Source organism: Falco peregrinus, assembly GCF_023634155.1.
Source record: "Falco peregrinus isolate bFalPer1 chromosome 12 unlocalized genomic scaffold, bFalPer1.pri SUPER_12_unloc_1, whole genome shotgun sequence".
Taxonomy (NCBI): Eukaryota; Metazoa; Chordata; class Aves; order Falconiformes; family Falconidae; genus Falco; species Falco peregrinus.
In genome coordinates, this window is record NW_026599548.1 from 261186 (window position 1) to 274282 (window position 13097).

The following is a 13097-nucleotide window of genomic DNA, read 5'->3' on the forward strand; positions in this document are numbered from 1 at the left end:
CATGGTGTCACCCCTGCCCAGACATATGGGTCCCTTCTTGGATATATAGGTCCCTTCTGGGAGATGTGGACCCCGTGGTGTCACCCCTGCCCAGACCTTCCTGGAGACATTGACCCATGGTGTCAACCCTGCCCAGACATATGGGTCCCTTCCTGGATATATGGGTCCCTTCCTGGAGACGTGGACCCCATGGTGTCACTCCTGCCCAGATGTATGGGTCCCTTCCTGGAGACATTGACCTGGTGGTGTCATCGCTGCCTGGACGCCTGGGTCCATTCCCAGAGAAACCAGCTGCACAACCTTGACCTCATTGCCCGCCTGGACACCCGTGTCCCTTCCTGGCAAAAACAACCCCGTGGCCTCACCCCCCACCCACGCCTGGGTCCCTTCCCGCAGAATCCAACCCTGCAGCTCATCCTTCTCCTCTTTTATTGTCCCTCCTAGGCAGGAAGAGACTTAAATTAATATGGGGGTGTTGGGAAGGGTGGGGAGGTATGCGGTTGCCTCTGGGGTGGGGGGACACGGGTGGTGGGACACAAGGTAGTGGATGGGATGGGGTGGGGGTCCATGGTCAGCAATATTCTGAGTAATCTTCCTCCACGTAGTTTGCGGGGAACCATCCAACCTGAGGGAAGATGGAGATGCTGGGAGAAGGCATGAGGAGCTTTTTGGGGGGACACTGCGGTGGGGAAGGGGCCATACCCGCCCATAGATTTCTCCTTTCCACCAGCCTGGGTGGCCTTTCTTGCTGAGGACACGGATGATGTCACCTTCCCGCAGCGTCAGCTCCGTCCGGTCCCGGGCGCAGAAGTCATAGCGGGCTTTGGCTGAACCAAAGCTGCGTATGGCTCCTGGGGAGGGGACAACATGGACAAGGGTCACTCCCCGTGTCCAAGTCCCCTCCATCTGGTCCTCGTGGCCATTTGACTGTCCCAGGGTCCTTGCCTCAACCCATCCCTTGGCCATCTCCACTGACGGGTCCCCAGAACCCAGTTGTCCCCCTTGGACCCATCCCAGCTTGTCCCTCCTGGCCATTCATTCCCCCTTGACTCATCCCATCACCGATCTCTCATCCCACCTCTTGGCTGTTACCAACAACTTGACTCCATGGGACTCATCCCATCACCGATCTCTCATCCCACCTCTTGGCCATCGGCAATGACTCGACCCCATGACTCATCCCATCACTGATCTCTCATTTCACCTCTTGGCCATCACCAAAGACTTGACCCCATGACTCAACCAGCCCCCTCATCCTTGTCCCTTCAGCTTATCCCACTCAACCTGTCCCATGGTTGCTCCTCTCCCTTGGCCTCAACCATTCCCTTGACTCATCCCTTGGCCATTGTCCTTGTCCCATCCCTATGACTCAACTGTCCCCTTCAGCCTGTCCTGTCGACGATGACCGAAAGAGGAGGACCTCACCATGTCCATCCCCCCCCACCTCCATCCCATCTCCCAGGTCCTACCGGGTGGCCGGGTACTGGCCCGGCTCTCTGGCTCCTTGAAGGGCACCACCAGTGCCGTGTCAAGGGCTTTGAAGCAATCCTTGAGCGAGCTACGCTGGTAGAACTCCACCAGCTCCTGTGGATGACATGGTCAAGCCCTGAGGTCACCACCAGCCCTCAACTCCAATGTGGGGAGGACCCAAAAATGGGGATCGGGGATGGGGGGAGGGCAGAGAAGGGGGTTCCAATGCTCACCACCAGCCCCTTGAACGCCTTCTTCTCGGTGACACGGTAGAGCCCCTCTGCCGTCATCACCTTGATGTGCTTCACCTCCCCGTGGTACCTGGTCATGGGGACATGGTGGGTCCCCTTGGGTTCAGCCAAGGAACGGTGCCCCCCCACCTTGTCCCCTCCCCCACCCTGAAGGTGTCTCTGGTCCCTACTTGATGCTGATGGCAAACTCGCCGGCGTCCTTCACCCGTTGTCGCACCAAGAAGGCGCCGTCAGAGCGGAGCATTAGGAGCTGCTCGGCTTCCCCCCGCTCCATGGGACCAGCGTACCTGGGGATGGTGGGATGGGGGTCCTGAGCCATCCCCTGCCCCTCCCCGGGGTAATCGAGAGGATTTGGGGAGGGGGGGGGAGGCGAGGGCTATGGGTCAACCCAGGGAAGGATTTGGGGTGATCACAGCAGGGCTTGGAAGAAGATTTTGGGGGCCCTGATGCCAAGGGGGTGACCTTGAGGAAGGATTTGGAGGGGGGCAGGAAGGATGGGGAGCTCCGGGAAGGATCTGGGGTGATCCCAGGAGGGATGGGGGACCCTGAGGAAGGATTTGGGGGTCCCTGGGGAAGGATTTGAGGAGAGTCTCGAGAAGGATAAAGGGTTTGGGAAGGATTTGGGGGGACCCTGGAGGCTACGGGCTGCCTCTGGAGAAGGATTTGGAGTGACCCAGGAGGGATGAGGGACCACAGGAGGGATTTGGGGGCCCTGTGAACTATGGGGTGACTGCAGGAAGGATGAAGGACCCCCAGGAAGGGACCTGGGAGGTCCTGGAAGATTCATCGTAAAGTGACCACAGGAGGGATGGGATGAGGCTGAGGGGAGATATGGGGTGACCCCAGGAAGGTTGTGGACCCCAGGGAATGATTCAGGAAGTCCTGGGGGCTCCAGGGTGACCCTGGGGGAGGACTGGGGAGATCCTCAGGGGCTATGGGAGCCCAGAGGAGGATTTGGGGTGTCCTAGGGACAACAGGGGGGCTCAACACCGACCAGGGGTAGACTGAGAGATCCGGCAGCGGCACCTGGGGGAGAGAAGCAGAGTTGGGGATCAAGGAGGGGACAGCAGGTGACTCCTCTGAGCCCCCTCCCCCCCATATCCCACAGACACCCCCGCAAATCCCAGGGGACTCCAAACATCTTGGGGACATCAGGGTGGGTGTGGGGGCTCCTGGTGGTGCTTTGGGGTCCCCATACTCACGCAGATGAAAGGTCTCACAGCTGCACAAGGGAACCAGCCCAGGTCACCGTTGGCCACGTTCCTGCCCTGGGGATGAAGGATCATGGGGCCAGGGGGGCCACGGGGGTCCCCATGCTCCTCAGGAGGCTGGAAGGACCGCAGGGGTCCAGCCTGACCACGGGGGTCCAGCCCCATCATGGGGGTCTGGCTCATCTCCATTGTGGGATTTTAGGATGGCTATGGGAGTCCAGCCCCATGGGGGGGGTCCAACCCAACCATGGCTCCCCAACTCATCGTGGTCTAGCCCATCATGGCCGCTGTGGTCTGAGCCCACCATGGGGGTCCAGCACGGACCTGGAGGTCTGTCCCAGCCCATTGTGAGGGTCTATTCCAGCATGACCATAATGGTCTGCCCCCTATGGTGAGGTCCATCCCAATGTGGCCATGGTGGTCTGCCCCCATAGCAGTGTCCCATCCCAGCATGACCACGAGGATCCCATCCCCACCTGCCACCAGAGCTGCTCAGCCTCGGCCACGGTGACCTCCACAACGTCCCCGGGGCTGAGGCGTAGGGCAGGACCCAGGGACCCCGGTGGTGGTGGGACGCCGCTGTAGGGTTGGTTGGCCTCCATCTTGGGCAACCCTGGGAGGAGAACACGTGATGGGTGGGGGGGGGTGTCTCCACCCAGCCATCTGGGGCACGGGCACCCTCCTCCAACGTGTGGGTCCACGTTGTCCTCACCCAGGTCTCCCCGCTTCTTCTCGGGGCTCGGCCGCTGCGACTTGTTCTGGGGAGCAACGAGACCCCCCGTTAGTCCTGGGCGGGTGGGAAGGGGCACGACCCCCCCGGGGCCTCCCCACGCCCAGTTTTGGGGCATTTCGGCCCATTTTCCACATTCTGGTGTTACCTTCCTCGTGCCAGAGCCTGAATCTGTGGGGTGAAAGAGGAAACGCTTATTACTGGGGGGTATTTAACCCCTGCCCTAATTAATACTGATTAGGTGCTAATTAGGCTCCTGTGGGGTTGGGTGGACATCATTAGGGCATCCCATAATGCCCAACTCCACCTGGGCTTGGGCCATCCCTGAAAGCCCTGTTCCACCCAGGCCAGCCCTATCCCACAATGCCCTGCATCGTGTCAGCCGTCTTGCATCCCACAATGCCCTGCATCGCATCAGCCATCCTGTATCCCACAATGTCCTGCATCATCAGCCATCCTGTATCCCACAATGCCCTGCATTGCATCAGCCATCCTGTATCCCACAATGCCGTGCATCGCGTCAGCCATCCTGTATCCCACAATGCCCTGCATCGCATCAGCCATCTTGCATCCCACAATGTCCTGCATCATCAGCCATCCTGTATCCCACAATGCCCTGCATCGCGTCAGCCGTCTTGCATCTCACAATGCCCTGCATCGCGTCAGCCATCTTGCATCCCACAATGCCCTGCATCGCGTCAGCCATCCTGTATCCCACAATGCCCTGCATCGCATCAGCCATCCTGTATCCCACAATGCCCTGCATCGCGTCAGCCATCTTGCATCCCACAATGCCCTGCATCGCGTCAGCCATCCTGTATCCCACAATGCCCTGCATCACATCAGCCATCTTGCATCCCACAATGTCCTGCATCATCAGCCGTCTTGTATCCCACAATGCCCTGCATCATGTCAGCCGTCTTGTATCCCAAAATGCTCCACTCCCCATCCCATGATGCCCCACTCCCCCACTATCCCATGATGCCTCTCACCAGCGCCGCCCCTGCCGCAGGTCCCCAGTCGCCCCAGACACTCCTTGTGCGCGGGAGCCCGGCACCGGCTGCAGCGGTACCCCTGGTAGAACGTGCCCCTGGGGGAACACCAGGACACAGGGGGACATGGGGTCACGGTCAGCACGAGGGGACACCTGTGGGCCCCCTGCACCCACCTACCTTGGCCCACCCGGGGCTGACCCAGTCCTAGACCCCCTGTGGGCCTTGGGCCAATCCAGTCCTTGGCCCACCAGGTTCTTGGCCCATGTTGGCCTTGGCCCCACCAGGGTCAACCCACCTTGGGTTTAGCCCCCTCAAGGATTGACCCAAATTGACCTTGGCCCACCCCAGGGCTCAACTCCCCCAGGCCTTGACCCACCCAATTCTTAACCCATCTGGTCCTCTACCCAAGACTTGACCCACCTTGGCCTCGAGGCCACTCAGGGCTTGACCCACCAGCTTTTTGACCCACCCAGGCCTCCACCCACCCCAGACTTGACCCATGTTGGCCTTGGATCACCCAGGACTCAACCCGCCCAATCCTTCACCATCTCAGACCTTCAGCCACCCAAGATTTGAACCACCTTGGCCCCAACTCACCCAAGGGCTTGACCCACCAAGATCTTACCCCACCTCCAAACACCTACCTGGGGCCTCCCCTTCTCCCAGAGCCCCAAAACCCCACCTCCCATGTTGCTCTGTCCCCCATTGTCTCACTAGGAGAGTGGGGGACATGATTTTGGAGCTCTACCTCAGCAACATCTGGCAGGCCCTGCAGGACGTGGTGTCCTCAAAGGAGAACATCTGGAAGTCATGCCCGTCAGCCAGGGCATGCTCAGGGAAGATGTTGGAGCTGGCAAGAGGTGGGGAGACCTGGGTCTGGTGGAGGCAGTTTTCCCCCCACCCAGGGCCACCCGGCCCCCAGTAGGGCAGGTCCCCCACCCCTGGGTGCAGGGACACCTACAGGGCCATCTCGAACTGCTCCAACCACTTCTTCTTCAGCTCACAGGTCTTGAAGAAGAGCTCGTAGCCCTGCAGCCCGGCTGTGTCGATGAGCAGGAAGGTGTGGGTCCACTGTGGGCATGGGCAGGGCTCAGCAGTGCCCCAACACCTGGGGCCACTGCCACCCAGATGTCTGGGGCCACCAAGGACCTCCTTCCTGGGGCCACCAGGCTCCAGTATGTCCCACCAAGGACCTGGACACTTGGGTCCACCAGGCCTCAATAGGTCCACCAAGGACCTGGACATGGGTCCACCAGGCCTCAGTAGATCCACCAAGACCTGGACACTTGATCCCACCAGGCTTGGATGCTTGGGACCACAGGGACCTGGACACCTGGGTCCCAGGGTACCTTCTTGCTGTCACGGGGGCTCAGGCCACTGTCCCTCAGTTGGTAGCTCTGAAGGTCCACGACGTCTTTGGCCTCGTAGGAGTCCCCACGGCGCTTGCAGATGATCAAGGCCTTGTCCAGGAGGAAGCCGTACCTGGGGACAATGATGAAGGTGACATGGGTTTCCCAAGGCCACCATGTGTTCCTGTGGTGATCCCGTGTCCCCATGGGTGTCCCCATGGTGTCTTTGTGGTGTCCCCAGGTTCCTGTGGGGTTCCCATGTCCCCGTGAGTGTTTCCGTGTGTGTCTCCATGGTGTCCCCAGGTTCCTGTGGTGTCCCCATGTCCCAGTTGGTGTCCCCATGTGTGTCCCCATGGTGTCCTTGTGGTGTCCCCAGGTTCCTGTGGGGTTCCCATGTTCCCATGGTGTCCTTGTGGTGTCCCCAGGTTCCTGTGGTGTTCCCAAGTCCCAGTGGGTGTTCCCATGTGTGTCCCCATGGGTGTCCCTGTTGTGCCCCTCGCCTTGTCCCACCTGTCCACCTTGGAGCGCCGCTCGGTGCTGGAGACCTTCAGCTCTCCATCAATTTTGGGGCGTCCGAACTGCGCCAGGGACTGTGGCTGTGCCGGACATCAGCAGGGACACGGGGGACACAGGGGGGACATTGAGGGCAAGGACACAGGGGGGACACGAGGAAACTGAGGGCGTATGGGGGGGCCATGGAGGATATGGGGATTTGGGGGGACATGGGGTGGTCCCAGGGAGGCTGGAGGGGTTTGGGGGGGGCGGAGGGACCCCACCATGTCATGGAAGCAGAGCTGGACACTGGGGAGGATTGGGGAGGGTCTGGGGGTGCAGGGGGAGCTGGGACAGTTTGGGGGTGCCACAGGATGGTTGGGGGGGGGCTGTCCCAGGAGAGGGTGGGGAGGGGGTCGTGGGGGGGGGGTCCCCACCATGTTGTGCAGGCAGAGCTGGACACTCGTGAGCTGCTTCAGGGTCTCATTGTCCCGTTTGACCTCATTCACGCACTGCGCCAGGTCCTGGGGGGGCCCCAGTCAGACACCCCCAACCCCCACGGTACCCCGGGGATCCCCTCATACCCTCCAGCCCCCCTGATCCTCAAATACCCCTCCAACCCCAGGGACCCCCTCAGGACACCCCAGATCCCCCCCTCCGGCTCCCACATTTCCCCCAGCACCCCCAGACCTCCCAGGGCCCCCCAAGAATCACTCAGGACCCCCTAGAACCCACTGGGAGCCCCTCAGGACTCCCCAGGGACCCCCATGACCCCTTTTAACCCCTCAGGACCTACCCCAAGACCCCCAGGGGTCCCTCAGGAGCCCCACAGGCACCCCAGGAACCCCCCAAGACCCCCCTGAATCTCTCCCCTCCCCAGAACCCCTAAGTTCCCTCAGGATCCCACCAAAAGCCCTCCTAGAACCCCTCCAAGACATTCCATGAGCCCCTTAGGAGCCCCCAAGACCCCCCCAGAATTTCCCAAGACCCCCTCGGATCCTCCCTAGGCCCTCCAGGCCCCCCTAACTCTTCCAAGGACCCCCAGGACCCGCCCCAGGACCCCCCCAGGACCTACCCTCATGGCATCCAGGGCCACCCGCAGCCTCTCCCTCTCAGCTGGCTCTGGGGTCAGCTTCACCAGCTCCTGGGGGGTCAAGGTTGGTCCCCCCAGCAGGGACCCATGTGTCTGGGACCCCCATGTGTACCCCCTTGATGGGACCCAAACTTCCCCCCCCCCCCCATCCCCCCACCTCAGGGACCCTGGTGAGCAAACCTGGAGCAGGAGATGGTACTTAAGCACCCGCTGCATCGGCACCATCAGAAGGTCCCGAAGGGAGAAGCGCCCATTGTTGGCTCGTTGGGAGCACTCCTGGGGGTCACAGGGGGTCGTGGGGGTCACGGGGGGTCATGGGGGGCCATGGAGATTGGGAGGGTCATGGGGACATGGAGGAACACAGGGTCATGAGGGATGGGAGGACACAGGGGGTCCTGGGGAGGAGGGTGTCTGGGAGGGTTCCAGGGGGACTAAGGGGGTCCCAGTGATCCTGGGGGGTGTCAGGGGGTCCCAGGCATCCGAGCCCACCTGCAGCTTCATGCGGAGGTCGGTGTTGGTCGCCAGCTGGTCCAGGCGCCGGGCGGCTGCTTCCACCTGGCTGCAGTAGCGGCCGTAGAGCAGGAACCTGCAGGGATGGAGAGGACCTGAGTGCACCCAAAGCCACCCAAAGCCACCCAAAGCCACCCAAAGCCACCCAAAAGGCAGCTGTAATCCGACCCGAACTGGGCCAAAGTCAGAGCTGGTGCTGGACTCAGGATCGGGCCCAGAATGGGTCCAAAACGGACCTGAAGTTGGACCCCCAATGCCCTCCCAACCCCTCCAGGACACCCCCCATTGCCCCCCAGGACCCCCAATGCCCCCCCCATTTCCCCCAGGGTCCCCCAATGGCCCTCACCTCTCTTTGTATGCGAGGAAGAGGGGGGGCAGACCCTGCCCCCCCCCAGCCCCCCCCAGTGCCCCCCGCAGCTCCCCCAGGAAGAGCCGGTGCAGCTGCAGCAGCTCCTGTGTGGCAAGGGGGGGGGGTGGTGTCACCCACTGAAAGAGGGGATCCCCCCCTCTGGGACCCCCTACTGGGGTTACTGGTGGTTACTGGGAGCACTGGGAGGGATTACTGGGTATTTCTGGGAGCAGTGGGGGGGGTCGCTGGGGGTTACTTTGGGTAGTGGAGGGGTTACTGTGAGCAATGAGAGGGGTTGTGGGGAGCACTGGGAGCCCTGAGGGGTTACTGGGAGGAGTGGGACAGTTTAATGGGCATTGCTGGGGGCACTAGAAGAGGTGACTGGGAGTAGTAGGAGGGGTTACTGGGAGCACTGAGCGGGGCTATTGGGAGCCCTGGGGGCTACTGGAGTAGTGGGAGGGGGCATTACTGGGAGCAGTAGTAGGGGTTATAGGGGGATGCTTCAGTTACTGGGAGCACTGGGATGGGTTACTGGGAGTACTGGGATGGGTTACTGGGAGCACTGGGATGGGTTACTGGGGTCACCTCAACGTTGATGAAGATGCTCTCGAGGTCTTGGGGCTGCAGGAAGTGCCGCAGCGGCCGCAGGAAGTGCTGTGGGCACTGGGGTTACTGGGAGCACTGGGAGGTGGCTCCGAGTCCACTGGGGGAACCTCCCTGGTGCCCCACGTCCCTTCCTCATGTCCCCAGTGTCCCCCGCATCGCCATCTCCACCTGTGTCACCAGTGTCCCCAAATCCCCCACATCTCCCGTGTCCCAGTGTCCCCCCATGTCCCCCATGTCCCCCTGTCCCCCATGTCCCCAATATTCCATGTGTCCCCCCGCCCTCAATGTCCCCTTATTTCCCCCCATGTCCCCTCACATCCGCCATATTCCCCTACGTCACCAATGTCCCCCATGTCCCCCATGTGCCCCCATGTCCCCTGCATCCCCTGTATTGTCCCATGTCCCTGGTGTCCCCCCATGTCCCCCCACATGCCCCGGTGTTCCTCACATCCCCAGTGTCCCCCCATGTCCCCAATGTCCCCCATGACCCCTGTCCCCTTATGTCCCCAATATTCCACATGTCCCCCCCTGGCCCCAATGTCCCCCCTTATTTCCCCCATGTCCCCCCACGTCCCCTCACATCCGCCATATTCCCCTATGTCCCCCATGTCCCCCGTGTCCCCCATGTCGCCCATGTCACCCATGTCCCCTGAATCCCCCATATTGTCCCACACCCTCAGTGTCCCCTCCATGTCCCCTGCATCCTCCGTATTGTCCCATGTCCCCCCCACATCCCCAGTGTCCCCCCCATGTCCCCAATGCCCCCCATGTCCCCTGCATCCCTCATATTGTCCCACATCCCCAGTGTCCCCCCATGTCCCCCCACATGCCCCGGTGTCCCCCACATCCCCAGTGTCCCCCCACGTCCCCATCCCACCTGGCAGATGGACTCGAGGGTCTCGGTGTACTTCTCCTCCGTCTGCCTCAGCTCCTGGATGCAGCAGAGCCTCCTGTCCACCTCCACCTTCTGCGGAGACAGTGACACCCAGGGGTCCCAGGGGGGTCCCAGGCATCTTGGGGGGGGGGTCCCAGGGGGACAGGGGGGACACCCACCATAGCCGGGTGGGGCTCCACCCGCATCAGGTCCTCGTAGATGTCATCGCCATCATCCCCTTCGGCTTCGACACAGTCGTAAAGGTCATCGTCCTCCTCTGCTGTGTCACTGTGTGGGGACAGCTCAGTCCCCCCCTAATGCCCCCTACCCTTCCAGTACCCCCACCATCCCCCCAGTGCCCCCCCTAACCCCCCCCAGTACCTCCCTAACACCCCCCAATCTGCCCCACTCACTCGATGAGGTCAGAGAGGCCGCTGTAAATGTCATCGTCCCCAACGCAGTCCTCAGTAGGGAAGGGCCTGGGGGGTGACACACAGCCCAGAGACCTGGGTCCCTCGGGGACCGGACACCTGGGTCCCTCAGGGACTGGACACGGGGGTCCCTTGGGGAGGGGGTCCTGGACTCCTGGGTCCCTTGGGGACCGGACACAGGGGTCTCTCAGGGAGGGGGACTAGGACACCTGGGTCCCTTGGGGACCAGACACCAGTGTCCCTTGAGGAGGGGGTCCCGGACACCTGGGGTCCTTAGGGACTGGACACGGGGGTCCCTTGGGGAGGGGGACCAGGACCCCTTGGTCCTCTACACTCACGTGAAGCCTTTGCTCTGGGCGATGGGGGTCCAGGAGAGCGTTGAGAGGGTGTCGATGACCTGGGGACAGAGAGGGGACAATGGGGAGGGAGGGGTGACAGCGGGACACCCAGGTCCCCCCTGGGGTCTGACCTCGGGTCCCACCTTGCCGAAATCTTGGACGTCGAAGAGGTCGAAGGCGCCGAAGAGCCGGTGCTTTGGGAGCCCGAACTTGTCGGCGCAGGCGGTCAGGAAGGTGCGGATGTTCCTCAGGCACAGGAACTGTGGTGGCATCGTGTCACTGTCACCAGCACCAGCACCGTGCCACCCCACCAGCACCCCCCCCCATTGTCAGTGCTATCGCCACTGTCGCCCCTATCGTCACCGTCGCCATCACTGTTACCACCACTGTCATCCCCACCAGCACCATCAACCCCCATCATCTTCCCCCATTCGTCACCATCATCGTCACCACTGTTGACATTGCCACCACCATCATCTCTGTCACCAGTGCTGTCATTGTCACTGTCACCCCATCATCCACATCACCAACATTCACTGTCACACCCATTGGCACCATCGCCACCATGACTGTCACCATCACCACTGTTGGCACTGTCACTGTCATCCTCCTTGGCACCAGCACCACAATCATCATGTGATTGTCACTGTCACCAACACCACCATTGTCACTGTCATCCTCGCTGTCACCACTACCATCATCAGCACCATCATTGTGGCCATGGTCATTGTCACCCCCATCATCGTCACTGTCACCCCCAACATCATGCTCATTGACACTGTTATGGTCACCCCCATCATCACCAACATCATCGTCATCACCACCACCACCATTGCTGTCACCCCCATCATCGTCACTGTCACCAACATCCCCATTATCCCCATCCTCACCATCCGTCATTGTCACCATCAACGTCACCACCAACCCTCTTGTCACCATCATCGTCATCCCCACTGGCACCAGCATCACCACCATCATCACCAGCCGCGCTGTCACCATCACCACCATCGTCCCCACCACTGTTGCCACCACCCCATGGCCATCACCGTCATTCACACCACCCCTCTCACTGTCATTGTCACTGTGATGGAACCAGCACCCCCGTACCCCTTCTTGGGGCAATCCCCCCTCCAGTTACCCCCATCCCCACCCCCCTGGTGGGTGTTTGCCCCCCGTCGCACCTGTGACATCTGGGGCCGGGGACAGATGTCGCGGGGGGGCACGGCACGGGGCAGGAGGGCGTTGAGGAGGTGGCAGAGCAGCACCCCGTCCCGCAGCGCCTGCGCCAGGTCCCACACCTGCCCCCCGGGGCTGCTGGCCCGGTGCCCCGCGGGGAGCACCCGTGCCGCCACCAGCCAGCGGGCACACTGCCGCCACGCCTCCATGGTGCGGGGGGCACGGCGGCACGGGGGTCCTGCTGGGACCTCCTGGTGGGGTGGGCTCTAGGGGGGAGTCAGGGGAGGTGGGTCCTGGGGGGACCGCGTCTGGGGAGCAGCCAGGGGAGGTGGTCCTGGGGGGGATAGTGTCAGGGGGGAGCAGCTGTTGAGGTCCTGAGGAGCAACCAGCGCTGGGGAGGAGCTAGTGGAGATGAGGTTCTGGTGGGGCCACGCCTGGAGATGAGGTTCAGGTGGAGATGAGGTTCAGGTGGAGATGAGGTTCGGGTGGGACTGCTCCCGGGGAGGAGCTGGTGGAGTTGAGGTTCTGGTGGAGATGAGGTTCTGGTGAGATCACTCCTGGGGAGGAGCTGGTGGAGATGAGGTTCTGGTGGGACCACTCCCGGGGGGAAGCTGGTGGAGATGAGGTTCTGGTGGAGATGATGTCCTGGTGGGACCACTCCTGGAGAGAAGCAGCAGCAGAAGATGAGATCTTGCAGTGCAACCACTTCTGTGGAGGAGCTGATGGAGGTGAGGTCCTGGTGGGATGTCTTCTGCAGAACAGACAATGAAGATGGGTCTTGGTGGGACCACTGCTGTGGATGAGGAGCAGAAGACGAGGTCCTGCAGTGCAACCACCTCTGGTGAGGTTCTGACAGAGGTCAGGCCTTGATGGGAACACGCCTGGTAAGGAGCTGATGGAGATGAAGCCTTGGTGGGATGACTTCAGGTTAAGGATCTGATGGAGAAGAGTCTTTGACTGCTTCTGTGGAGGCTCCTACAGCAAGGGCGGGGGGGGCGGGTCCAGACCCCCAGGAACCACAACGGTTGAGGAGGAGTCGGTGGCGATGGGGCCCGGTGGCGCTGGCCTCCTTTCTGCCGCACCTGGAGTGCCGATGGGCTCCTTCCTCCGGCGCACCCACCCCTGGGGAGGGTCTGGTGGCCTCGGGGCCCCCCGGTGTGGGCAGCAGTGGCGGCGGGGCCCAGCCGGGCCTGGGGGTTCGTGGGGGTGCCGGAAGCCACGG

At 62.0% G+C, this 13097-nt stretch overlaps 1 protein-coding gene across 1 annotated transcript; it reads right to left on the reverse strand.

Moving 5' to 3' along the window:
• Positions 1-412: 412 nt before the first annotated feature.
• VAV1 (vav guanine nucleotide exchange factor 1) lies at positions 413-12094 on the reverse strand. The gene is made up of 27 exons (XM_055793132.1): positions 11881-12094; positions 10843-10959; positions 10700-10758; positions 10344-10409; positions 10110-10218; positions 9934-10023; positions 9036-9104; positions 8448-8554; positions 8081-8177; positions 7772-7867; positions 7574-7642; positions 6936-7022; positions 6517-6602; positions 6007-6139; positions 5619-5728; positions 5406-5507; positions 4655-4752; positions 3811-3833; positions 3645-3690; positions 3409-3545; positions 2924-2989; positions 2716-2747; positions 1892-2008; positions 1704-1791; positions 1470-1584; positions 703-851; positions 413-625 (listed from the first exon to the last, which is right to left on the reverse strand). Exons 1-27 carry the CDS (start codon positions 12082-12084, stop codon positions 572-574), a joined length of 2526 nt encoding a protein of 841 aa, XP_055649107.1. The 5' UTR covers positions 12085-12094; the 3' UTR covers positions 413-571.
• Positions 12095-13097: the final 1003 nt, after the last annotated feature.

Bases quoted from the DNA above. Each gene is read 5' to 3' on its own strand.
- VAV1 (XM_055793132.1), bottom strand. From the start codon at position 12,084: ATGGAGGCGTGGCGGCAGTGTGCCCGCTGGCTGGTGGCGGCACGGGTG. The intron at 10,759-10,842 runs GTGGGACCCGAG...CTCTGTCCCCAG, and splicing joins ACGTCCAAGATTTCGGCAAG to GTCATCGACACCCTCTCAAC. The intron at 3,691-3,810 runs GTAACACCAGAA...GTTGCTCCCCAG, and splicing joins CAGGCTCTGGCACGAGGAAG to AACAAGTCGCAGCGGCCGAG.